The sequence below is a fragment of the Anastrepha obliqua genome, chromosome 5, assembly GCF_027943255.1.
Source record: "Anastrepha obliqua isolate idAnaObli1 chromosome 5, idAnaObli1_1.0, whole genome shotgun sequence".
Lineage (NCBI taxonomy): Eukaryota > Metazoa > Arthropoda > Insecta > Diptera > Tephritidae > Anastrepha > Anastrepha obliqua.
This window is the reverse complement of record NC_072896.1, coordinates 112,302,018-112,330,010: the sequence shown is the minus strand read 5'-3', so window position 1 is coordinate 112,330,010 and position 27,993 is coordinate 112,302,018. Positions and strand designations below refer to the sequence as shown.

At 38.5% G+C, this 27,993-nt stretch overlaps 2 protein-coding genes across 5 annotated transcripts in view; one reads left to right on the top strand and one right to left on the bottom strand.

Moving 5' to 3' along the window:
- The window catches only part of LOC129247071 (nitric oxide synthase-like), a 256,053-nt gene that overhangs the window by 117,321 nt on the left and 110,739 nt on the right, over positions 1-27,993 (top strand). The window contains exons 5-8 of the mRNA XM_054885967.1: positions 9-100; positions 14,321-14,462; positions 17,180-17,319; positions 27,692-27,866. Of these exons, the coding sequence (XP_054741942.1) occupies positions 9-100; positions 14,321-14,462; positions 17,180-17,319; positions 27,692-27,866 (549 nt within the window). The remainder of the gene's footprint in view (positions 1-8; positions 101-14,320; positions 14,463-17,179; positions 17,320-27,691; positions 27,867-27,993) is intronic.
- On the bottom strand, positions 8,138-11,067 carry LOC129247072 (lipase 3-like). Of its 4 annotated transcripts, none has more exons than XM_054885972.1 (6): positions 10,957-11,067; positions 9,915-10,180; positions 9,680-9,857; positions 9,406-9,617; positions 9,063-9,341; positions 8,138-9,001 (listed from the first exon to the last, which is right to left on the bottom strand). In XM_054885972.1, the coding sequence occupies exons 2-6, from the start codon at positions 10,170-10,172 to the stop codon at positions 8,621-8,623; spliced, it is 1,308 nt and encodes a 435-aa protein (XP_054741947.1). In that variant the 5' UTR covers positions 10,173-10,180; positions 10,957-11,067; the 3' UTR covers positions 8,138-8,620. The 4 variants fall into 4 exon arrangements, with proteins under 4 accessions (XP_054741947.1, XP_054741944.1, XP_054741943.1 ...); XM_054885969.1 differs by having other exon boundaries at positions 9,915-10,177; positions 10,858-11,059; XM_054885968.1 differs by having other exon boundaries at positions 10,934-11,059.

Below are 27,993 nucleotides of genomic sequence, written 5' to 3'. Positions count from 1 at the left end.
TATTTCAGGTATTCGATTGTCGTTATGTCACCACAACGAGCGGCATGTTCGAAGCCATTTGCAATCACATCAAATATGCGACCAACAAAGGGAATCTCAGGTGAGCTGCTTTTCAAAATAGATAAATATTATTATTATTATTATTTTTGTTTGATTTCATTTGGCTTTGCATTCAATCTACACACAATAGTCTGCGCGATGCTTGTGCAATTTAAAGCTTATCCGACAAGTCAGCTTTTGTTATCCTTCTAGGGCTTTATCGGAATTTTGTTTGGCTTTAGTAGATTTTGTTGGGCGTGGATTATGACTTTCGCACTTGCATGGCTTTAATGCGAAATTTTGAGGGTGAAATTTTGCTGTGCGTATTATGTATTTGAAAGAATTAAAAATATTTGAAAGAATTAAAAATCTTCTTAGGAGCTTTGAGTTGCATACAGTTGCGGACAAATAAATCGGGATATCTAAAATTTGCTGTATCATATTTTACTTGCATATGTTGCTTTCTAAATATTGCCCTCTTCTGTGCCGACTACCAATCGATTCTAAGCTGATGGCAGCAACGATTAAGTTGTATCATCGACTTCCTCCCAGTTTTTTCTACTTTATTTGACAGATAGATTTCGTAGTCGATCTACATTTTTGTTCACATAATAAAGTAGTCTTATATTTTTACAATACATATACATATATATGTATATATATATATATATATATAATTGGCGCGTACACTCGTTTTGGGTGTTTGGCCGAGCTCCTCCTCCTATTTGTGGTGTGCGCCTTGGTGTTGTTCCACAAATGGAGGGACCTACAGTTTCAAGCCGACTCCGAATGGCATTTATTTTTATGAGGAGCTTTTCCATGGCAGAAACACACTCGGAGGTTTGTCATTGCTGCCGAGGGGCGACCGCTATTGGAAAAAAAACTTTCAATTTGGTGTTTCACCGAGATTCGAACCTACGTTCTCTCTGTGAATTCCGAAGTCACGCACCAACCCATTCGGCTACGGCGCACACTGGGGATTTAGCGGAAGAAAGTCAAATTTGCAACATACCACCTACGCAATGTTTAATGGTATTTCTAAATTCCAGAATAGAACCAACAATAAAATCAAAAAGAATTACTAAACTCCGACTTACAGTTTTTTTTTTATAGATATGTCAAAAGTATAATTTTTTTATAGTATTGAACTGACTAAGAAAAAACTTCAAAGCCCAAGGTGGTTTTTTCCTTTTGCTTGAGCCGACTTCCAATTTTTTATTTTTCATTTAGGGTACGATATTTTTATATATTTTATGGTAGTCGGAAGAACAAAGGCTGTGAAGCATTTGATTATCTATTTATAATTAATTTTATGAAAAAAAAAAAAAATTATATTCCTTCATATTCTTGGATCTGCAAGTTGAGCTACATTTACCTACGCTCAGAAACTAGTATCAACGTGTTGCTTAATAGCGTCTCTTTCAGTTTTAATCAATTGCAGGTGCCACCAGGTGCCACCAGGCGCCACTGATTACTTTTTGGCAATGATAATAACTAAACGCTTTCTAGTGTGTGCATAATGATAACGAAACACTTTTAATTTTGTTTTGACATTTTGAGGGTAATTCAGAATTATGAACTTACATGTAACCTGTGCGTAAATATTTGCTGGCTTATATTAATAAAAAAAAAATAATAATAAAATAAAATTTATAAATTTTAAAAAGCACTGTTTTTCAAAATTTTTTTTAAAAAATAGTTTTTAAACATGTTCTTTTCATACACAAATATATACAACTTCGTTAGTAGTAAAAATGTAAATATTTTTTGGGATGTATACTTTTTTCGCATCTCTGTACAAAAATCCCCAGTGTGCGGCGGCCGAATCTTTTTCATGTTATTTGGTTAATTTTTTTCATTGCATAACAAAAATCAAATTTCCAAACTTTCTACAAAATTCACAAAAATTTAAGATAGTTCAAATAATTGCCGTCATCATTTTCAACTTTTGTAGCCCAGTCAATTTTAATTTATATAGTTTAAGTTTGAGGTCTCAAAAATGTTTTTTTTTCATATGATTTTGAACATTTTTTTCACAACATATAAAATATTTTTTCGCTCAACTAAGATTTAATACGATTCCCGGTGAACATACGGGGTAATGAAATAGTCGATGAGCTAGCAAGAAAAGGTTCGACACAAGACATAGCAGAGACGATGGCAGTCTCCACCCACTCAACACAATAAAAGCATCCATTGCGAAAGAAGGTGGAAGCAATTAACTACATGTATTACAAAAAATATATGGCCGTCGTACAAAATCCAAAGGACGAATCACCTGTTAGGATGTTCTCGACCAAACATTTCACGCATCACTGCAACCCTTACAGGTGATTGGAAGGTAGGGAATCATGCAGGTAGCTACAACTTCTCCTTCAATCCCATCTGCAGAAGCTGTCAAGCGGAAGCGGTGAATGAAAGTTTTTCTCCACTACTTATGTGAATGTCCAGCACCAGCTAGGGCACGACTCCGCTTCTTCGGTAAGCCCTTCTTACAGCAAATTTAAATCTCAGACATCGAGATAAAGAATTTGCTGCTATACTTGAACCTTACTAAATGGATCTGACTTAAAAAAAATAAAGACATTATTACACGAGGATAGTGGTAGTAAAACAGTGCTGGTCACTAATTAGGATTATTTCAGTGGAAATACTCAACTATATCAACAACAACAACAACACAATTTAATAGACTATAAAACTGCATACCCAGAAGTTTTCTAAATATTCTGATTTAAGATTTTAAAATTTTGATAACAACTTTTGTGAAATTTGAAAAGAGTTTGGAAATTTTATAAGAAATTATCGAAAAAAAAATTAGCATGAAAAATATTGCGAAGACTGTAAGGATGTCAAGTGCTTTAATTATGTGAGCACAAGCGCACATACAGGAAGATCATGGTGCGCCTACTTTCTGCTTAAAACTACTTATTCTCTGTAAAGCGTTTTTCAGTAAGAGCGCTTCAACTTTTTTTTTGAATAAAACACAAACGGTTTGACTTTTTTAACTAATTTTTTTTTTATTATCGAGTTTGAACATATGCATTTAAGTATGAAATTCGATTTCTTTTGCATGACCACCGCGTGCACGTTTTACGAAGTCCAATCGTTGAACCCAATTTTCGACCACTCTTTTGCATAAATCGTCCGAAATTCCAGCAATTTCGCGTTCAATATTGGCTCTGAGTTCACAAATCGTCGCCGGCTTGTTACTGTAGACCAATGACTTCACATAACCCCAAAGAAAATAGTCTAGAGGCGTCAAATCACACGAGCGCGGCGGCCATTCGACCGGTCCATTTCTGGAAATAATGCGCTCATCGAACTTACTCTTCAACAAATCAATTGTAGCGTGTGCTGTGTGGCTTGTGGCCCCGTCTTGTTGAAACCACATGTCGTCTAAGTCCATACCATTCAATTGCGGCCAAAAATAATCGTTTATCATGTCGCGGTATCGATTTCCATTCACAGTAACGTGGCGATCGTTCTCGTCAACGAAAAAATATGGGCCAATTACGCCGCCGTCATGTAAACCGCACCAAACAGTGATTTTTTCGGGATGCAACGGTGCCTCATGAATCACGTGTGGATTGCTTTCTGCCCACTAACGCATATTTTGCTTGTTGACAAAGCCATTGAGCCAAAAGTGAGCTTCATCACTGAAGATGATTTTTTGGAAAATCTGCTCTTAAAGTAGCAGCAACAGAACGATTATTTTCATAAAAAATTTGCACGATTTGCAATCGTTGCTCAAGTGTGTAGCGTTCCATGATGAAATGTATACTAATGAAGTTTACAAATGACAAGCGAAAAATAAAAAATATTGCGTCGTTCGCCCTCCCTATCGGAAAAAAGTTGAAGCGCACCTATTGAAAAACGCTATATAAGCCAAGAGCCACCTTTGAAGTAGTCGTGGGCCACGAGTTCAACTCTGTGACACGATCCCATTCGTTCCACTCTGTCTCACTTGCGAAAAATGTTTGCCAAATTAGCACAGTGTCGGAATTGTGCCTAATGGTTGTAGGGCTCTAGTTACATTGCAGCAAGTCTTAAGGGGGGAGCCTGGTTTATGAGGTCTAAAAATTGCATCTTTTTGCGATTTTTTTTCTTAAGGAAAAAATTAATTTAGCACTGCAAAGTTTTTTCTATCTTTTAATGAACATTTATATTATAAAAAATTTTTGTACTGGTTAAAATAAGTTGAAAAAAATGTTTAACATAGAAATTAGTAGAGCGCTGCAACGCTGGAGTTTCCAACTGGCGTACAAGATACAGCTCGTAATTATTATCTAAAGCAAAAAATTCAAATGGAATTCTAATTATCATGATTTTTTATTCTAGATGAACTAAGAAAACTGAGAGAATTTCCAAAATTTCAACTTTTTGGAGGTTTTAAAGAAAACAATGCCTTTCTATAAAAAAAAAATCAACTCAACTTGATATAAAAATAAAGTTTGTACTATAGCTGTCAGGTCACAGCGTAACTACCTAACGCTCGCCTACCTTTGGCTTTGTATCTACGGAAATATTGATAATTAGGCTCTGTAACTTTGTGTGAATATTCTGAAATATATTAGGAATCGCTTAAAATGAAAAAAAAAAAAATGATTTTTTGACCTTATAAACCAGGCTCCCCCCTTAAGTTTGCCGTAGAGATCTACTGGAAGAAGTTATAATCAGAGATGTTGAGTTTATGTAGTTGAGATTTTTGCCTAAAATTATTATCTTCCGTATGCTGAAGTTGCTGAATTATTTCAGCAAACACTTTGCCGATGCTCACTGCGAAATGTCCAGGAGCATGATTGAAGATGAGTTGGCCAATAAACTAGGACAAGTATTACAATTTAGTGAGAAAGTTAGGCTTAGAGAAATACTGTGAATCCGTAATAGATCTTTCAGCTCGCAGTGCATAACTCTCATCTTACCATTAGGGTTTGTACAGGGTGCGCCATCTTTTATGTCGGTATGTAAACGCTGAATAACTTTGTCATTTACCAACCGATAGACTTCAATATACATCTTTTCGACACTCAATTCAGTAAAATTTCAACCATGGATCGCTTTACACCGAAGCAATTGCCTGAAATAGTTATGCTATACTCGCACATCGAAAATAGTGGTTCTTTTGTTCTAACTCAACTCGCATATCGCAAAAAGTATCGCGGCAAACAGGCACCGCCTAACAATACTATTCGTCGTTTGGTGTCGAATTTTTTGAGCACGGGACAGTAGGAGATCGTCAATATGCCGTTCATCAACGACCAAGACGTCCCAATGAACTTGTTTAAGCAGTGAGGGAGAGCGTTGCCCAGGAGCCAACAGTGTCGTATCGTCGTCGCGCTCAGCATTTTGGCGTCAGTGAAACCACAATGCGGCGCATTTTAAAGAATGATTTAAATTTGTTTCCGTATAAAGTGCAATCGACACAAGGAATATTGCCGACAGACCATTCACGTCACTTGGAATAAGGCCAAAGAGTCGCTCGAATGGTTGACACTGAACCCAATTTTTGGAAGCAAATTTTAATGCCTGACGAGGCACATTTTAACCTCTCTGGCAGCGTAAATAAACAAAATTGCAGCATTTGGGGAACTGAGAATCCACACGAGATCCCTGAAAAGCTATTGCATGACCGGAAAGTAACTGTTTGGACCGACATTTAGCCAAAACCATCATTGGACCATATTTTTACCTATAAAACGAAACGGTCATTGGAAACCGATATCGATGGATGTTGACTCACTATGTCTGCCCGCAAATGCGTGAGGTTTAGACGCTTACTGGTTTCAACAAGACGGTGCGCCATGCCCCACTGCGAATGCAACAATTGAATTTATGCAACGAAAATTCCTGAGACGTCTAGAGGCGACATCGATTGACCCCCCAGGTCAACTGACTTAACCCCCCCTGACTTATTTTTGTGGGGTTATCTAAAAAGTAAGGTTAAGTCAACAAGCCGCAAACTATTGACCAGCTTAAGGCAAATATTCGTGGCGAAATCGACGCTATAAAATCCGAAATGCTTGACAAGGGGATGACAAACGCAGAAAAAAGATCGCAGTTTGTGATTGATAATAAAGGTGGCCAACCCTTTTGATTGATATTGTATTCAAAAAATAGTTTTAATAAAGTGTATATAACCAAACCAAGTAAAAATATCTCACTTACACAAATCAGTTGTTTTTTTTTTCAAAGTTATTTAATGTTTTCATACCGACATAAAAGATGACGCACACTGTAGTTTGCACCACCACTAAATTGCACTATCAGTAATTTTTTAGTAATACTTAAAATAAGAGTTTCATTATCAGTATTTTCCAATGCTTTAATTATCCGCTTATTGCATTAAATATTTAGTGCACTCTGTCCAACCCTGCTCCAAATACATGTTATAGGTTCGGTTAGGTTACGGCGCTTGCCATTCTCCATAAGGGTGTAGAGGCGGCCCACTCAGGTCTAGATACCCACTTAAGCCTGCATGCTTACTTAGATCTGGAAGCCCACTTAAATCAGGATGATTACAGAGGCCTAGAGTCCACTTAGACTTGCTGGTCCCGTGTGATATCACTACATAGTTTGGACTCAAGTTCGCCCTCTAATTTTCAATGCGTTGATATTACTTCGCCCCTCGGATAAACAGTAAAATACTGTTGATTGCTGTTGATTCCAAGCCTGCTAAACATCCAAAGAAGTAAGAGTATGGCGCTAGTATAATCTTAAGAGAACATCCAATGTGTTAGCCAAGCCTAGGGCTGACATGCGAGGCTCTTTCCGCAGCTTTTTCTGGGTATTGATATCCACACCAGAGGGTGAGAGGTAGCAGAAACTGCGGCTGTGAAAATTAACAGGCAACAGCTGCGTACTTTCTGTGTAGTTATGCAGTTTTCTTGATTCTTGAAGGGATGGAGGACCATTTTGGGAATGTTTGAATACAATTCTCTGCAGGTAATACCTAACCAAAGTCAATACAATTTTTCGAACTTTATTAACATTGCTGATTAGGTTAAATACGGTTCTCCAGGACCATGTCCTATGACATCAAAACCCCTTCTCTATTTTGGCGGATAAGCGCCTGAAGAATTTGTCTACTCGAAAATACCTTCGACCGCATTCGGCTTGAATTCGTGCGTCCCTCAATTTTATTACTTTTGAATCACAATTGGCGCCTGCACTGATCTGTAAATGGCTTGCTGGGTAATTCGCAATTAACCAGTTCTGGATTTTAAAACTTTGCCAGCTCATCCCTAAACTTTCTTTGTGCGTCACATTAACATTACAACAGTTTCAAAGGGTAGAAACCATGTCGGACGTGTTTTATCAGTTGGATCTTAACCAGCAGAAGCTTCCATAAACATTACCTAATTTTTGACGTGATAACGTCTTATAATTCGATTTAACAGGCTGCACGCACGAAAAAATGTGTCGTTACCTTGCTCATTAGTGTTACCTTGCTCATTGCCGTTACCTTGCTCATTAGTTTTACCTTGCTCATATGCCGTTACCTTGCTCATTGCCGTTACCTTGCTCATATGTCGTTACCTTACTCATTGCATTGAATGAACTGCAAGCGAAAGCGCGGAACGAACGACAAAGCAAACAAAGCAAACGAACGGCAACGTTCGACATCATGCTCTCTCCTACTTAAGTGAGCGTATATGTGTATGTATATGCGCATATGTACATATATAAATTCACTTATTTGTATTTGCATATGCCTTCTTATTGATTATTATTAATTTGATTTACTTGAAGAATTTAAAATAAAACCAAGTTTGTTAATAATACCTGTTGTTTTAATGTTATTATTTTTTGACGTGATAACGTCTTATAATTCTATGTAGCCAGCTGCACGCACCAAAAAATGCGTCGTTATCTTGCTCATGCGTCGTTACCTTGCTTGAACAGCATGTTATGTTATGTTATGTTATGTTATGTTATGTTATGATATGTTATGTTATGTTATGTTATGATATGTTATGTTATGTTATGTTTTGTTATGTTATGTTATGCTATGTTATGTTATGTTATGCTATGTTATGTTATGTTATGTTATGTTATGTTATGTTATGTTATGTTATGTTATGTTATGTTATGTTATGTTATGTTATGTTATGTTATGTTATGTTATGTTAATGTTAACTCATTCTCTATATCCATACAAAATATCTATCAAACAAATAAAATTAAAATTTTCTTTTGAAAAATGCAACCATTCAATTAGTATTTTCTTATGACGTTATCACGTTAAACTATCGTCAGTAAACCGACTTTACAGACAACCTCTTTTTTTTTAATAAAATGGTGACGTAAAGTTTTCTACAAGTGGTGCTATGCTAAGTAAGTTATAAAGTAATAATTAATACTAAAATAAAAATAAACAATAAAATAATAATAATAATAAAATAATAATAGGTTAGGCTATGGTGCTAGTCGGTCTGCACGACCAACTCACTTAGACCTTAAAATAATAATAACTAATAAAATAAAACAAACATCCCACGGCAGAATTTGTAGCATTTCTCATATATGAAATCGGGCCTTTTGACACTAAAAATGCTGAAACCTTGACAGCTGGATCATTTCATTGGAATCTCCGCAGCACCTCCATCATATTTCTATGTGCCAATTCGCGCGCCTTAAGACCCCACAACATTGACACATGATTCCATTGCTTGTCGGGAAACATATGATGCTCGACCACATTCGGCAGCTCTGCGGTCAAAGCTTTCACATCAGCCACATTACTCAGTGGATCGTTTTGAGCGTAATAAAGCGCTACGGGCGCAGTTATCTTGTCTAGACGGTATGCTGGGGACTCTGCGGAACCATAACGTTCGAGATTCCGCTGTTTACCATAATCGTATTGACAAAATCGGTTCGACCCTTTGAGTTGAAAGTAATGCCTCAATTGTTTAATGCTAGCACCGCTCGAACCATGCGCCGCAATTGCCGGCAATCGTTCCTAGGGAGAAAGTGAAGAGAATTTTATTTTTTGTTTTTCTCAAAGGTCAGGTAAAACTTACTGGATTCCACATCTCATTGTGTTCACCCAAATATTCACACACAAATTTAATGAACCAGTTTTCGGTAGTTTTCGAACTAAAAAAGAATTTCCACGAGTCATTGCGCGGTAGGACCTCAAACGTCGCATCTTCGACGAGAACAGTGAATATGCGGAAAAGGAATTCAGCAGGCGTTTTCAAATTCGTCATGAAAGCAACGGGCGCTAGCGCGTTCATTAAGCTAATCTTTGCGTTGTACTCTGGGTGCTGAGAGGCCATAACGAAGAAAACTGTTGTGCCCTGCGAAAACGTACCAAATTGGAAATTGCACTAATTGCTAAGATAAATAAATCGAAAATTTCACCTGCGAGTGCCCAAAGTAGGCTAATTGGCGCTGCTCCGTCTTGTCCAGCACATAATCGATCATGGCGGGCAGATCGTTGCAGCCAATCTCATGCCAAGAGAAATCCCAAAAATCGGGTTTCTTTGGTGATTTTTCAAGATGTTTGCGGGAGTAAAAATTACCGCGCGCATTGCCCAGCCACACATCATAGCCGTGATCGTGCAGGTAGTAGCCTGGTATAGAATTACTTAGAGGTGTAACACAATTTGCATTGAATTCATGCTTGATGCAGTACCTAGTCCATGGTTCGGTCCCTGTATAATCCAAGTGTCCGAACTATCGAAGAGACCATGCATTAGTAATACTGGTTTTCCTTGCGGTTGTGGCAATCGATGCAGCTGCAGGACGTACCCATCCGCGGTGTGTACTGTGTGCTCTTCCACGGGATAGTTATATTTGCGCGCCATACCTGCCTAAAAACGTTTGTTTATATTGAAGTGCAAGTGAAAATGAATTTCATTAACACTTACAAAATCCAATGTGGCATCTTCAATTACGCTCTTCGAATAGTTTTTCTCCAGATAAGTGCTCGCCGTTCGGCAGATTGTAGCAGGGAGTTGTGTATTTTTCACTTGACGTTGAAGGCTTGCCGCTTTTTGTGATTGTTTTCTTGTGGGTGCTCCATTGCAGAATAGTTTTGAAAAATGTCTTGCCTGTATTTGGCGGTAAATGTGTGGTAGTGCCCAGTTTCCTTTCTTTAGTAGACGAAACGTGGTGGTTCCCCGCATTTTTTCTGCTATAATAAAAATAAATTGATTAGTGTATGTATGTATTGTTGATTATGTTTAAGTGTTTAATTGTTTTTTCAACTCATTTCGCTATCAGAAAACTGTTTACTCTTTTGTGTATGCACTCTAATATGATACTTTGTGAACTCTCACAGTTTGAAAGTCAATCGAAGAGCATTGTTTTTGCCGCGCCTAACGTCACCTTAAAGTTATATGGGCATTTCGGACGCTCTCTCAAATAGCGGCATACGCGTACGTACACAAGCACTCCACGCTTGTGATACTCCAATTTCCGAAATGTAAATAAATATGCGGGGAAAACACAACATTTCTTTTTCGCATCTTCACTTGTGCAAAATTAGCGTTACCTCAACATTTTCTTGCATTTTTTCATAACCCTCGAAGTTAGTTAGATAACGGAATATATTAGCAACCACTTTTATGTAATTTTGTATCCACAAATGTATGGTACGCTCTTTGCTAGGTGTTTGGCTAAGCTTTATCTTCAATTTGCGGCATGCGCTGTGATATTCCACAAAGGGAAGGGCGCTGTAGTTTTCAAGTTTTATGGTTTTTATGAGAATTTTTTTCATGACAAAAATGCACTCAAGTCACTTCTTTGTTGAGCGGAAAACACTATTAGAAACACAACAAAAAAAAATATCATTTGATGGTGGCAACGGACCTGTCTCTACGCTGATGGTAATAACGCCCAGAAGAACCAGAGCGCGTCGGCTCTCAATTTGTTTAGTCAAACCAACCTTTTTATGACTAAGCACTTAACTTTTTTTTCACAATCACTTATCAGTGATACTAATTTGTATTTGTATTTATAAATATTATTAATTTTGGGAATGGCTGTGCGAACTTGTAAGCGATCAGTTGTTAAATCAGCTGTGCACTGGATGATCATTACTGGTGCTGTCAACATGCAAAAGCTCTACATAAACTTGGCAGCACTGATAAAGCTAAATGTCAGTCAGCTGGCACTTGCAACTGACTTCAAAGCTACCAGCTGGCATTGGCATACAATAATGAAAAGCCAACTGGTGAAGTATGGAAATCAAGACACACTAAATTCAGGATTTGAAATGTGGGATAAGTTATGTTCAAAAATATGTTGTATTTAAATTCAAAACAAGTCACAGCGTCCGTCTTTGGCTTCTGATGTGATGAGAATTGACTAATTATTTAATAAAAATTATTAATTAATTATTTATTGAGCAATTAGTGGAGAAAATTACGGTTTTGCCTTTGAACATGACAGGAAACGTACCTTAGCTATCCTGACAAGCCAACCATTTGGCTTGTTGACGATAATTTTTATTTTATTAAGTTTTATTAATATTTATTATAATTTAATTTATAAATTATTATTAATATTTATTATATTTATTGAAAATATGGCATATAAATTAAGACACCCGATTGTGAGGCCGTCTAACGGACAGCAAAATAATGCGAAATTGCAATTACATATGTAGATGAGTCAATTAGAAAAGGAGAGTGAGATATAATTATTTGGATGGTTTTGACTCAGGTTAAAGAACTCTAATTTGATGACTTCGTTTTCTATACCGTTGTAAGTTTCCGATTCATCGACTTTTTTCAGTAAATATGAGTTGGGTAATTGCTCCGATTTACAGAGTTGTTTTGTTTAGCAGGTATTTTCCTGTGAATACTTTATGGGTGCTTTTGGAAATATTTTTTTAAAATAAATTCCTATATAAAATTTTAAAAGCGCAATATATTGGCGAGCATTTACTATTTATGTATATATTGATTTATCATTTAATTGAAATTATTTTTTTTTATTCTGTAAAAACACCATATTAACCCAAGTTTCTAACTTTTTACAAGATTTAAAAAAATCAATAATCTTTCATCAAATTTCAAAATTTTTTAATTAGCATTTGGGAAAAAATTTGGATACGCACTTTTCTAACACATTAAATTTTAGTGCAAATTTATTAATTATAATAATTTAAATAAAGCTTAACTTAAATTAATTCCTTTTTATTTAAAATTTTCAGTAAAATTTATTTAATGTTAAAACAAATGTTTTTTGTTTTTAAATTATACCGGATTTAAAAAAACATAATGGGTACTAGTCCCGAAATTTCGAGACTACAAAATTTATATAGAATTACAAAATTTTACTGAATTCAAAAAATTCGGACTAATCCCGAAATCTCTGAATTACAAGTTATTTAATGTTAAAACAATTCTTTTTTAATAAAATTTCCAGTAAAATTTATTAAATGTCAAAACAAATCCTTTTTGTTCTAAAATGTATCGAATTAAAAAAAAACAAATATTTCGGGGCTAGTCTTGAAATCCCGGGACTGCAATTTATTTAATGTCAAAACAAATATATTTTTTTAAATAAAATTTTCAGCCAAATTTATTCAGTGAAAGAACATTTTTTTTTTAAATTGTACCGGATTTAAAAAAAAATAAAAATTTCGGTACTAATACTGAAATCACGAGACTACAATTTAATTAGTGTCAAAACAAATCTAGTTTTTACAAAATTTTACTGAATTCAAGAAAATATAGTTTCTAGTTTTCTTCTAAGTTTTACTGAATTGAAAAAAATAATATTTCGGGATTAACCCAAAATCCAGAGTTTACAATTTAGTTATAATAATTTCAAAACGAACATATTCTTTTTGTAATATTACTGCCATGAGGAAAATATTATTTCAGGACCAGTTTCAAAATCCCGGGATGAAAATTTATTCAATGCCAAAATAAATATCATTTTTTTTAACTTTACTGAATTGAAGAAAATAATACTTCAGTATTAGTTCTGAAATTCCGGGGTTTAAATTTATTTAGTATCAAAACAAACCTAGACTTTTATTTAAATTTTACTGAAATGAAGAAAATAATATTTCGGTACTAGTTCTGAAATCCCGACATTACACTTTAATTAGTGTCAAAAGAAACCTAGTTTTTTTTTTTTAATTTTACTGAATTGAAGAAAATAATATTTTAGGACCAGTCTCGAAATCCCGGGATTACAATTTATTTTATGCCAAAACAAATCTGTTTTTTTTACGGAATTGAAGAAAATATTATTTCAGCACCGATACCTAAATCCAGTGATTTTATTGAAATATTCATGTAGATATTCAAGATACCAACCAACCAAATAACATATCGTTGTCACTAATAAGTTGCGTGTCGCCTACTATTGCATATTTTCTTGTAAGCCACTATGCCAACTTTTAATGGCTTCTGCATAATAATTTGCCTTTGCCTCTAATTTTACCCAAAATTAGTAGCTTTTAAATTTTCCATGATTTGGCAAATATGCGCTACTTGGAATTCTCAGCATTTTATTGTTGTAATTATTTATTTCGCAAAAGTTAGTTTAAGCAAAAAGAATTTTTTTGTATCGCCTAACAAAGGATTGCACCATTCCAGTTGTTTAATGTGGAGTTAAAAATAAAACAATTTCAATGCAGATTTAACAGCGCACCAGTAAAACTGTTGAGAGAAAAGTGGAGAGTAAAAAAGTAAAAACAATAAAAAATTAACAAAACGATTGACATTTGCATTTCTGGTCAAACAAATTCGAAATGAAAAGCAAACAAAAAGTAGCAATCAAATGAAACCAAAAAAAAAAAAAAACAACTACAAACATAAATGGCAACTGTGCAATCAATTTCGATTTAGCACTTTGTTGGCGACAAAATTGTTTTGAGGCGTTATTGAAAGTTGGGTTTCTAATCTGCATTGTTATTTACTGTTAAATTGTCGCCCCTGTATGCTGGACACAGCAGAGCGCATATGTGGGTACATATGAATGTACGAGTAAACACACAGCTACACTGCACTGCGGACAATTTGCTGGTGACCTTTGGTGGCAGAACTTTATTTTCAATAAAACTTTTTGAACTTTTCCCACAACTATTATTATTATTATTTTTTTTTTTGAATTATTTTTTGTTCTGTTTTCCATATATTTTCTATTGGTTTATTGCGCAATAGTAAGTCGTTTTTTATTGCGTGAAAATTTGTATTTGTATTTACTCAAATTCTCTTTTATCTACATTCCGCCATCCGCCTTATCGCATTTACAATGGATTTCCTACTTTGTGATTTGCAAATTTGTTTCGTTTCTTCATTTTGGTTTGTAGATCGGCAATTACGATATTTCCGCAGCGCACAGATGGCCGCCACGATTATCGCATTTGGAACAGCCAACTCATTTCGTATGCTGGATATAAGCAGACCGATGGTAAAATCATTGGAGATCCTATGAATGCGGAATTTACTGAGGTGAGTACTGAGACTGTATATATACTATACACACATACATATATATGTAGATATACACTTATGTTTATCTGTGGTTATGCTGTGCGGTTTAAAAAATCTGGCTACTGTCCTTTTAAAATCTGGCTGCTGAAGCAAGGAAAGAAATTTTTATTGCTTTTATGATCGTGATTTGAGGTAAGATGGATCTAAGTCAAGCCGGATTTATTACAAATGATGACTCTAGACCAACAACAACGTTTTGTACAACAGAATTTCATGGAAATAGCTAATAAAAATGAAAGGAGGAACTGCGTTGAATAGCCGACACGCAGTTGGAGTTAGAAGCATACGATGATGGAGCGAAGGAGTCGTTCCCTTTCGCCATTTCAATTTATGCTGTCGTCCTTATGTACATCGCGAAAGAAAAACAAAAATAAATCAGCTAATATCACCTTTTAATAGATTCGACTTAGTCTAAGTTTGCTGTGAGATCCAAAGTATGTCCCAACGAAGCTCATCAATCCACCTCCCAGCAAATCGGACCGAGAAGGTTCAACAGAAGGTCAAACAGTTATTGTTATTGGTGTTAGATTAAATTAGGTTGAATTGGGACACACCCAGGCTTTTTTGTTGTTGTAACAGCTTACTAAACCCTGTCAGTGTGATATAGTTAGTTACCGGTCGTCTTCATCTAACTCATCGAACGGTAGGCCTTGGTAACCTGTTTCGACAGGTTGGGTCCAGAGGGAAAGGGGTGTTAGGCGAGTAGTTTTGATGAGGGATGAGAAAAGGAGGTTAGTATCGTGCGGGGTGCCTTCACTTGCTTAACATGTGGGGTATGTCGGTGTGGTGTCAATTCTGGATAGGTAGGAGTTTAGTCTGCTACAGTTTTCAGAACGTAATTTTGCCAAAGTTTCGCGGGTCTCCCGGGGTTGTTGTTGTTGTTGAAGTGGTTGAGTATTTCTACTGAAATAATCCTAATTAGCGACCAGCACCGTTTTAATACCACTGTCCTCGGGTGATGATGTCTAGCTTTTTTTTTTGTGAGATCCTTCTTCTAAGTCAGATCCATTTTGTGAGATTCAAGTGTAGCAGCGAATTCTTTATCTCGATGTCTGAGATCACATTAATTTGCTGTAAGAAAGGCTTACCGAAAGAGCGAAGTCGTGCCCTGGCTAGTCTTGGACATTCACATAAGTAATAAAAAAGACTTTCCTTCACCCCTTCAGCTTGACAGCTTCCGCAGATGGGATTGAAGGAGAGGTTGAAGCTCCTCATCTAGTATGGTTGGTGATTGGACTCCGATTACGGCATTCGGAGGTCGGGAGCTTACGAAGGTGGTAAGTGTCTTCCGATGAATGTCGTTAAGTGTACGTCTAAACAGTGTCCCGTCCACTTCTGAATCTCGTCGGAGTATTTGAAGAGGTGCCTCCTGACGTGCCTGGGAGGCGGCTCTGGTTCAAGCAGGTGTCTACAGAGGTGAAATCTACGGTAGCACCCGAGTAGAAACTGTTTACTGAGCATTTTGTTGTGCTCCTTGACTGGAACCATCTGTGCCTCATTATGTAGGTGTTGTAGGGGTGACATCAGGAGGTATTTCCATGGCAGCCGGGTTTTTCCCGACCAAGGGCTGCCCACTTATTAAACTAGCCCTGTTTAATGCGCCTTACCTTACACACTCAGGCTTATAGCATATTGCGATGCCGCATGGAGAACTTTTCCTTATCTTTCCTAAAACGAGAGTGTACTTTCAAAAATTTTAGAAGATCTCTGATTTATACATTACTGAGACCTTCAAATTCATTAAACAATTTTCTACCTAAAATGGTAAATCTACATCTATGTAGAGCAGTATAAGGACAGGAGAGGCGGAATCGTCTCTTCTTCTTACTTATCTAGACAGCTTCTGCAGAAGTCATAACTTTGCATGCCCATTCGTGAGCACTTCCAGAAATGCGAAACTTATAATTCTAAGGTATTGAGACCCGTTTAAATTCTAGCAATCACAAATTTTGCATCATTCTAAACAAAGTTCGTTAATATAAATGAATAAAAAACCCGCCTCCTACAATTACACCAAGTCATGCCACGACTGCCTACACGACATCCCAACGTTTACAGCTCACTTCAGTTTACATTAAATTCACAATCGTCCAAACGGACAGCTATCAATTTATGTTCCTGTCAAATGTGCACTAACACATACACACACATAAATATGTATACATATATGTAGATTTCATGGCAACATACGAGCATTCATCTCAATGCTCTCCGATTTCGCTGCCATATTCCTGCCATTCCTAACAGCATCCACAGCCGCTGGTGTTTACTTAACGCATTAGTTGGACCAACAAAGAGATTTTAGTTATTTATTTAAATTTAGCATAAAAGCCCCTTAGGTGAAGACTCGAAAGTGGATAAGGAGAGGAGAAGAGAAGAGGAGAGAACAAACGAACGAGCTACCGGCTGTTGTAGCTGGAAACAGACACACAGGCTGGGCTAAGCTGGCTACTGCACTGATGAATTTAGTATTTTATATTTTTAAGCAATTTTTTCATGCTGACATTTTATTTGGCTTTTTGATTTATATGCGCACACATACATGCATATGTATTTAGAAGTTTTGCATATTTTATAGTTAATCGAGTCTTTTTATTGCATTTCGTTTTGCTAGCAAGATGATTTTGGTATTAAAGAAAATTTTTGAAAGTAATTTCTCTGCATCGTCATTTTAGGTTTGCCTCAAATTGGGCTGGAAGGGCAAAGGTACCGAATGGGATATTTTGCCGTTGGTTGTGTCAGCAAATGGTCACGATCCGGACTATTTCGATTATCCACAGGAATTAATATTGGAAGTGCCGTTAAGTCATCCAAAGTAAGTTTTTCATTCAAGCGTCTACAAAAAAAAAAAAAATAAATAAATAAAAAAAATAAAAACAAAAATAAAAAAATTAAAAAGAATTTTGAAAATAGTTATTTCATTTAATTGTAGATGTTATGTAATACTATATTTGTATATTTATATTAAAGACAAGTGCGGCATTTACTAATATAAGGTGAAGTATGTAAAGTAAGCGATTTCGCTTTATTTCGATGAGGAAATCAACAATTTCTGCTCTTGCAGAATTCAGTTTACTGAATAATACTAAATTCCTGGACAATGGAATAAATGTTCATATGCTGGACCGTCGATCCATATGCTGGTTTGGCCGATTTTGAAGAGTTGATTAATATTTTTAACGAATGTACCAACCGGGCAAATGGAGCTTTTTTCATTTAACGAATCACAGATCGCACGTAGTCAACTTCGAAAGAGGCGTGTATAATCCAATGTTTTGTTATATTTTTCGTCGCAACCTTTCGCGGAGCCCTCGAGACACGCATGAATAGCGAATCATTTGCATCCACTACTGAACATGTGCCACTGGTAGCTCTGCTTTCCCAGTAGTGAAGACTCTTGAAGCCCTTCTGCTTCCACTGTACATGAAACATCTGGCCTCAGCTCCACTTCAGCATGGTTTCCCGAGAGTTTTCAGCACCACACAGCGCTCACTGCCATAAACACCCAGATAAACCGCGGGCTTAACCGAAACCGCTCCTGCGAGAGGACTGCCTTACTAGCGCTGGACCCGAAGAAGGTGGTCGATATATTCAGCCACTTTCAGCTACTAGACATTATACAGTCGACACTTCCCGTCGGGTTGAAGTGGTGGTCCGCGAATTATTTGAGTGGTCGGCAGTCGTCAGTAATCTTTCGAGACCAAAACTCTAAACAGGGGAAGATAAAGCAAGCAAGGTGTTCGAGAAGGTGGTGTTCTTACATAGCGAAGCTCCCCCAGCCACCAGAGGGAGACTTCCTGGTCCCCTACGCTGACGATTGTACGATAATGGCCTCGGGCAATGACATTGATGGCCTGTGCACCAAAGTAAACGATTACCTTACCAGTCTTTCTCGCTTTTTCACTGCGAGGAATCTATAACTTTCCCCCACTAAGTCCACGGCAGCCCTTTTTACCGCATGGAAAAACTACAGCTCAAGGTTAAAGGCAATGACACACCAATACCGACTGTAAACAACCCCAAAACTTTCGGAGCTATCTTCGATAGTTTGCTCTTCTTCTCTGTGCACATAACCGCAATTGCTACTAAAGTCCAAAATCGAGGTCCTCAAATGGCTAGCCGGCAGTACTTGGGACAAAGCCAAAGAAATGTTGCTGGCGAGATTTAAAGTAGTTGGCTGGCCGGTTCTAAACTATTCTGCGCCTGTTTAGTCGTCTGAAATTAGTGATACAAGGTGGACAAATCTCCAGACATGCCAAAACACTGCTATTAGGTTAGCGACGGAATGTCCCCCGATGCACCCCTACAACACCTACATAAGGAGGCACAGATGTTACCTGTGAAGGACCACAACAAACTGCTCAGCAAACAGTTTCTACTAGGGTGCTATCGCAGGTTTCCCCCATGTAGACACCTGCTTGAACCAGAGCCGCTTCCCAGGCACGTCAGGAGGCACCTCTTCAAATACTCCGACGAGATTCAGAAGTGGACTGGACACTGTTTAGGCGCACACTTAACGACATTCATCGGAAGACACTTACCAGCTTCTCAAACTCCCGACCTCCGAGTGCCGTAATCGGAGTCCAACTACCATCCACAGCAGATGAAGAGCTCCAGTTACCCCGAGAGACCAGCTTAACCTTGGCACAATGTCGAAACAGCAAGTTTCCTGGGTTTACCGTTAGATGAGCTAGATAAAGACGACCGGTAATCTACATTGCACTGAGGAGGTTTAGTAAACTGCTAAAACAACAACAACATACCCTACTGATGAGATCTTAAGCGCAATACTTATATATTTTGGAGTTGCAATCTCGCTAGTGAGCAGACCGTGGTGTAAATTTAAGCCGAATATGTTGGAGTGCATCCACCAGCGTTTGTTTTCTCACTTTTACTCTTCCCCAAACTAGTTTGAGGAAATTCGAGCGAAGTCAGAAGTGAATAGAGGCTGCTTATATCCAGTTGGCTGGCTGCCAAAACTTTTCAGAGAAGCGAGTTGCGTGGACTGCACTTTGAATTCTTTGAACTTTTTGAACATTTTGCTTCACTTAACAAGTTCATAAAACCTGAGTTTCGGTCATTTTACATTGGAGTATCCGATATTTACAACAGTTACAAACAAATATATATCTGCATAAATTTATAGGAAGCTTATGAGTTTTCCTATCAAGTGACACCAAACCAAGTTTATGAGTTTTCCTGTCAAGAGACACCAAACCATTTTGTACCCTCCAAAATTTACAACTCACAAAGCTCCACACCACAAGAATGTGATAAATTTGCGAAAATAGTTTAGTTGTCACCTGTTTGAGGAAATTAGACAAATGGGAGACATTCACATCCAAATAAATACTTTCATTCAAACAAAGCTAAAGGATGCAGGAAGTTAAACTTGGACGATTTGTGGGCTGCTTAAATAACCCAAGCAAAAGGTCGAAAGTGCTCACATTAAGTTTAATGGCTTAACAAATCCTTAGGTTAGTGTATTGACTCAACAGGCATTAAATTTTTTCCGCAACATCGCATTGCTGGTTTGGCAATTTGCGACCCTTCAGGTGTGAGATAATATTTGAAAAGTTTTCGCTTAGCAATTTTGGCAATCCTCGCGCTACACAAACATAAACACGAATACTACTTATATTTTTGGTGTATTGCTACATAAATTTGTGTATATGTCGGAGTTCACTTGTTTGTTTGGTTTACGTTGACATGCCCATCAATTGGAAGTGCGCACTAACTTGTAGTCAAACCTACTGGTTCTGAACTACTCCGCTACCAACTTGCTTTGCAACTGAAATTCGTTAAAGTTCGTTTTTTATATTTTTCAATTCTAGAAACTGGAAATTTCAATTTGGCGGTGTCTTTCGAACTATCAAATGTCATCTTAGGCATCAGCATTATGCTAATTGCCGAACTAGTAAGCATCTGCATCAGTTTGCACCAGTTAATGAACTAAATGCACAAAAAAGTAATATAGGTGATTGACATCACCAACATTTAAATTCATCTAACTTTCATTCCTAAGGTTGGAAACATTCTTTTTTATAGCAATGAAAGAATAATTATTTTGCATATACCACTAATTGGAGCGGACTCTCCCTGCTTGGCACTCTGTATAAAATAAAGCGTTTTCCAATAGGTGCGCTTCAACTTTTTTCCCTCCCTATCGGAACGACGCAATATTTTTTATTTTTCGCTTGTCATTTGTAAACTTCATTAGTATACATTTCATCATGGAACGCTACACACTTGAGCAACGCTTGCAAATCATTGAATTTTATTATAAAAATGCGTGTTCTGTTAAGAAAGTTTAAAGTCGAAAAATCATCTTCAGTGATGAAGCTCACTTTTGGCTCAATGGCTTTGTCAACAAGCAAAATATGCGTTACTGGGCAGAAAGCAATCCACACTTGATTTATGAGGCACCGTTGCATCCCGAAAAAATCACTGTTTGGTGCGGTTTACATGCCGGCGGCGTAATTGGCCCATATTTTTTCGTTGACGAGAACGATCGCCACGTTACTGTGAATGGAAATCGATACCGCGACATGATAAACGATTATTTTTGGCCGCAATTGAATGGTATGGACTTAGACGACATGTGGTTTCAACAGGACGGGGCCACAAGCCACACAGCACACGCTACAATTGATTTGTTGAAGAGTAAGTTCGATGAGCGCATTATTTCCAGAAATGGACCGGTCGAATGGCCGCCGCACTCGTGTGATTTGACGCCTCTAGACTATTTTCTTTGGGGTTATGTGAAGTCATTGGTCTACAGTAACAAGCCGGCGACGATTTGTGAGCTCAGAGCCAATATTGAACGCGAAATTGCTGGAATTTCGGCCGATTTATGCAAAAGAGTGGTCGAAAATTGGGTTCAACGATTGGACTTCGTAAAACGTGCACGCGGTGGTCATGCAAAAGAAATCGAATTTCATACTTAAATGTATATGTTCAAACTCGATAATAAAAAAAAAAATAGTTAAAAAAGTCAAACCGTTTGTGTTTTATTCAAAAAAAAAGTTGAAGCGCTCTTACTGAAAAACGCTTTATTTACCGGGCTTGTTCTAACACGCATTAATGTTTGGATTGATTTGAACAAAATCAAATCGGAAGTTGATTTTCGGAAGGAATACTCTACAATAGATAACCTTTTCAACCTGCCGTCAGTTGTACATTTAAATAGCAGAGAAAAAATGAAAACTTTTGCCTTCTTTGTTGACTTTTCATGCGCCTTTGATATGATACTTCGAATTATGCTTTTTTACGAACTAATTTAATTTTCTTTAAATCTACCCGACCTCCGAAGAAATCTGAGTAGATCTCGTGGTGCCAAGGAGCCAAGGTGGTCGCTTCTTAACACATCAGTGCCAAATAACTCAAGCCTGATTCGAGCGAAGGCTGGGCAGACGCACAGAAATTGCTCCGTCGTCTCATCCTTCTCTCCATATCCTGGGCAGAGCGCACTGTCTGCGATGCCTACCTTTTCGATGTGCTCCGCCCATATAAAGTAGCCCGTCATCGGTCCAACTAGTTGCCTACAGCCCCTTCTGAATAATAAAAGGAGAATCTGCGATAGTCGAGAATCTGCGATAGGCGAACATGACAGGTAACATCACTTTTGTCCATCTGTAACCTCTCTCAGCTTGTCAAGCTCACTTGAGGGTTGAAGCAACCCGTTTGCAGACCGTGGCTTTGATGGCTGCAGAAGGGAGTGGTGGATCGGGTTCCGGCAAAAGAAGTGACCTCAGAGCCCATCGTAGCTAAAGATTTAGAGGTCTCGTTACTCATGATACCAACGTGTCTCAGCACCCCTACTAGTATCAGGGTATTATGTCTATCGTCATAGTTCAGCCTAGATTTACAGGAACTTTCTCCACCCATATTCCATCATGGGAGGAGTGGACCGAAGGCAATACCTGGGGACAGGGCCTTGTTAACCTGTTCACGGATGGCTCAAAGTTGGATCACTGCAGTGTGTTCTAAGCAGAGGTGGCCGCAATCAAAGCCTAGGGTCCTTAGGCTCTATTAAGGTGTACTCTAAATTGGTCAGGGAATGCCTGGTTTTACTTTCGATTGCATCAGAATTTTTCGACACAAGGATAATCTGGGTACCTGGATAATCTCGGTACCTGCGAAGCCGACGAGTTGGCCAGACAAGGGACCTGTGAGGTAGCGTGCCCGCAAAAGGCCACGTTAGGATCGGAGGCGTTTGAGGGATATTCAGAGGATGAGAAATATCAGCTCTCAAATTTTGTGGGTATCCTCACATGCCGTGGGACTCGGAATTACTTCGACTCCTTTTTGCTTCAGCTGTATGGAGGATGAGGTGGAGCAGGTGCTCCTTAGCTGCAGGACTCAAATACCCTTAAAGTGGTTGGAGGGCTGTCTAAGGCCATGAGCGTAGCTTTGCTGTCGCATACACTCCGAGTCCATCTGCACATTGTTTTCCGGTGTTTTATTTTGCCAAGTCACATCCACACATCCGCACATCCTTGCTGAAGAGACTGTACGCCTCGGCGCTCTTACTGTTTTTACTTCTCCATCCTTGTCTGCGTTCATACCCTCGTTTAAAACAATTTTAAGAATAAACAAATTTTAACTTTCGACTTTTCTGGACTCTGCTGTTAAATCAGAATCACACGATTTGTATGCTAACTTAGCACTTAGAGATATGAAATATTTCAGTGATAATTTTTCTGCCTACGCCTTGAGCTTAACTTTCCGTGCAAGAGGAAGTCTTCTTAATCTAAATGCGAGACCTTTTAAGAATGTGCTCTCTACCGTCTCTACAGAAGGTAACATTTAACACGTCAAAGGCATCTGCCCAATTCATACAAATTTTCTTCTAGAGCAGTTTAGTGAAAAGATATTAGATTTATATAATATTAGAAATATCTCAAATTGCTGTGCTTTATATGAATATTTATGCTGCTCTCTCAACTACATGGAAATGATTTTAAATGAATTTTTATAAGTACACTTTACAGTTTAAATTGTAATATTTTGTGCGTACTGAAGTTTTAGTTATTTTTGTATTTTATAATTGAATCTGAATCCTTTGAATTAAAATGAAAAAAAAAAAATTTGACACCATATATTTATTTTAAATTATTTCGACTGACAACATTTGAAAGTTATAGTCGTACGTTCTACTAGTTGTTTTATGGAGATTTAAGTCAAAATGTCAAAAACATCTCAAAGGTGTCGACACACTAATGGTATGTGGGGCACGCTCCCACTATTATTATAACAATCCTCCCACCCCTTATTATAACAATCCTCCCATCCCAACAATCCTCTACCCTGGGACCACAAAAGCATTACATCTTAGTAGAGGTGGTCTCTGCAACGAAGACAGTAGAACCCACCCTATAGTTCACTACGAGAATCCCCCAATAGATTTCATAACGGAGGACAACATAAAATTTGCCATTGGCAGCCTGATGGTATAATTCCCGCTGATTTGCAACACACAAAAGATATGATTGCACCTACACTCGCCTTAATTTTTGAGGCAGCGATACGTCTTAACTATATCCTCAAGAAATGGGCAGAAGTAAAAGTGGTACTCATTCCCAAAGGAGGGAAAACCACACATACGAAACCGAAAGACTTCAGGCCAATTAGCCTATCATCCTTTTTGTTAAAATCTTTAGAGCGGTTGCTAGATGTGCATATCAAAGGAAGGATTAGTGACAAACTATCACCTTCCCAACATGCATGCAGCAAAGGCAAATCAGTGGAAACAGCACTCCATGAGCTAGTTCACACAGTCGAGAAATCACTTCGCTACAAAGAATTTACCCTCGCTGCCTTTCTAGACATCGAGGGTGCTTTCAATAACATATGTATATCCGAAAGCAATTACCACTTCGCTAACGGAAATGGGAGTAAGCAATGCAATAGTCTCGTTCATAGAACGAATGCTAACTGGGCGAACGATAAGCGCAAATTCGGGTGACACATTTGTTAAAAAATTTCCGATCAGGGGTACACGCCAAGGTGGGGTAATTTCTCCACTTCTGTGGAACCTATCTGTCAATAATCTTCTACAAGAACTGGAAAAAATTGGAAGTAAAATAATATCATATGCCGATGATATTGTAATAGCAATCTCGGGGAAACACCTTCTAACATTACGTGACCTCCAACAAAGATCTCTCAACAGACTATCACTTTGGTTTAAAGTCGAGGACTAGAGGTAAATCCGGAAAAAACGGATCTGATACTTTTTAGTAGGAAACACAAAACACTGTTGTTCAACAAATATTCCTAGGAGGGAAACCACTTAGAGTAATAGAAAGGGCAAAATATCTAGGACTTATACTAGATAGGAAGCTAAATTGGGGGCTCACAGTCGCAGACAGAGCACGTAAAGCTATGACCGCAATGTACTCCTGCGAAAGGCTTATTGGGAAGATATGGGGATTGGAACCCAGAATGATACATTGGCTCTACACAGCAGTGGTTAGGCCAATTCTCTACTACGGTATTGTAATATGGTGGAATGCCCTTCAGAAGGGTGTGAACATCAAGAAACTTGACAAGGTGCAAAGACTAGCATCTGTTCTGATAACCGGCGCCATGTCAACCACACCATCGAAAGCATTATATGCGACATTAAACCTCCTTCCGGTAGATCTGCAGGCAATATATAATGCACGCAGTGCGGCAATAAGGCTGAACACTCTAAACAAGTGGTCAAACACGGATTATGGCCACGGTAAAATCCTGGATGGCCCTTTGGGGCTTCCCGGACTGGTGGACTATGCACTCCCGCCTATACTTGCCATTATATCGTTTACGACCCTCTTACCCTCAAGGGAAGAGTGGGAACGGGACGACGTGAGACAGGGCGAGTCCATCCATGTATACACAGACGGCTCAAAGCTCGAGGGCAGGGTGGGCGGAGGTGTATATTCTGAACATCTGGGAATCTCCTTCAGTTTTCTGCTCCCCGACTACTGCAGTGTCTTTCAGGCTGAACTGATGGCAATAATAAAAGCCGCGACACTGATACAGTGCGATGCGATATCCGGAAATGATATCTACATTTTCACTGATAGCCAAGCGGCGATAAAATCCCTCACAAAACAGTCGACAACCTCCAAGGTAGCCATGAAATGCCACACATCTCTTAACGAGATGGTTGAGTCATTTCACCTAAAGGTAACATGGGTTCCTGGCCATCGCGACATTGAGGGTAACTGTAGAGCCGATGAACTAGCAGGACTCGGCACTAAATTGTCTGACGAGCACATAGATAATGACATAGGGATTCCCTTACAAACATGTAAGCTACACATCCTTGAAGAAATTGTAAAGAAAGCAAACGAAAGATGGCGAAATGAAGCAACCTGCAAATCGTCCGTCAACTTTGGCCGACTCTAAATGCTAAACGCACAGAATCTCTGCTAAGCCAAAATAAACACAGTCTTAGCACATTGATCTCAGTCATAACGGGGCACTGCCTAATAGGTAGACACGCCCAAAGGATGGGTGTGCAAACACATGACTTCTGTAGAATTTGTCTAGATGAGGACGAGGAAGAGACAATCTCGCACCTACTACTGCCCTGCTCTATTCAGACGCAGGTTTACTATTCTGGGTAGACAATTTTTTAATAAGTTAGAAGACCTCAGTACTATAGAAATCAGAGATATTTTAAAATTTTTGAAAAACACACACTGGTTTTAGGAGAGATAGGGACAAGCTCCCCACGCGGCATCACAAGGGGCTATGAGCCTGAGTGTATCCCACAGGACAACCACTTCAACCTAACCTAACCTAACCTGGGTAGAGCCGCGGTTATGTCCGAAGACACAACAGGTACCTGCGTCCAGGTTTCCCTTCCCTTCTGCAGGCACATGAACGCTATACGCCGTTGAGGCTCACGCCTTCGATAGTCCCAATCACTCCCACTGTGTTTATCGTTGGTTCTAAAGTAAAGGAGATATCGGAAAAGTTGCAGTAGGGTTGTATTAACCCATTACCGTGTTGTCTTCTGAACGATGTCGTCCATTCGTCAGAAACCGTTCGCCTTCTCTGCTACTGCTGCTGCATCGCTTTGCGCTCCCAATCAATATGGCGGAGTCGCTTCATGATCTTAACTGCGAACGTTTAGCTACCTTCCACTTACTGTTGGTTGCGCACATATGCAGGCAGTTTGGACAGAAATGATTGGCTGCCAGCTTAAAACAGTGCAGGTATTCCCGAAAACAGTCCGCTGAGCAACTGCGAAAGATGGTAGACGGTTTCTCCATATTTTCTTTCTAACCACTCATCCACACATGGTATGAGTTTGTCGGTTCAACGCTCACTTGGTGACTGATCCCACCGCTGCTACCACAGGCGTATTGCCAGTAATTCCTCAGCTGCTTTTTATACTGGTGTGGCCCATGTTCCTTGCACGTTATACAGCCGATTCGTTTCATCTGCTAAGAAGTCCAGAGGGGGGCTTTTCAGCTATTACACCGTTCTGTATGCGCAAGCTACACGCAGCGCGTCTTGGCTGTGTATCTGGGTGACTTCCCGTATATTGAACTTTTTGGCCCCCGCCCAGATAGATGCTGCATTAAGAATTGTGGAGTCAGCAACCAAGTGCAGTAGTCGCCTACGATTTCCCTGGGGCCCTCCTATATTAGGGAGGAGTCGCTTCAGGGCACCATTGACAGAAGTCGCTTGGAGCTTATGTATTTATTAAATGTTGTCTGAAACTAAGTTTTGTGTCGATCCAGGCCCCAAGATATTCGATCGTCTTTTTTGAGATTATTTGGGGGCTACCAAAGGACTTTCGCCCTCCAGTATTTATTACAACCGCTTCAGTTTTATGACCAGCTAATTCTAATTTAGCCTCGTTAAGCCATCGTTGCCCTTTTCCCAGTGGTTAAGTTTTCTCTCATCTACACCCATTGTATATATGTACATATATAATTATCTTTTTTAAATATAGAACATAAGAACCACTAATTGGCTATTTTGCAATTGGTACCAATCTAGTCACGCTCGCACTAGTGTGACTTTCTTCGCTGAGCAGTTTGGATTTTCGCTACCGGGTGCCACTACATCCTACTGTTCCATCTAGTTTTGTTATTCTTTGCTATATATATATGTGTGTAGATGCACATACATACGATTATATGTAGGTATGTACATATATAAATCTCTTCTTCTCAAAACAGATTCGAGTGGTTTGCGGATTTGAGCCTGCGCTGGTATGCCGTGCCCGCAGTGTCATCGATGCTGTTCGATGTCGGTGGCCTCCAGTTTACAGCGACTACATTTAGCGGTTGGTATATGTCAACGGAAATTGGTTGTCGGAATTTGTGTGACTCAAATAGACGCAATATGTTGGAGGTAAGTACATAAAAGTGCGAGCAGACTGTTTATCAAAACCTAACTAGTTTGTGTGTTGCAAAATAGTGCCGTAAGTAAAATTCCATTCATTTGGAAAAAGCGATAAATATTTGCTTGTTAACAGTTG

Coding starts and splice junctions, on each gene's coding strand:
- LOC129247072 (XM_054885972.1), bottom strand. CDS start 10,172: ATGCGGGGAACCACCACGTTTCGTCTACTAAAGAAAGGAAACTGGGCA. Junction 9,858..9,914: donor AAGATGCCACATTGGATTTT/GTAAGTGTTAAT, acceptor AAACGTTTTTAG/GCAGGTATGGCGCGCAAATA. Junction 9,618..9,679: donor GGGACCGAACCATGGACTAG/GTACTGCATCAA, acceptor ATTCTATACCAG/GCTACTACCTGCACGATCAC.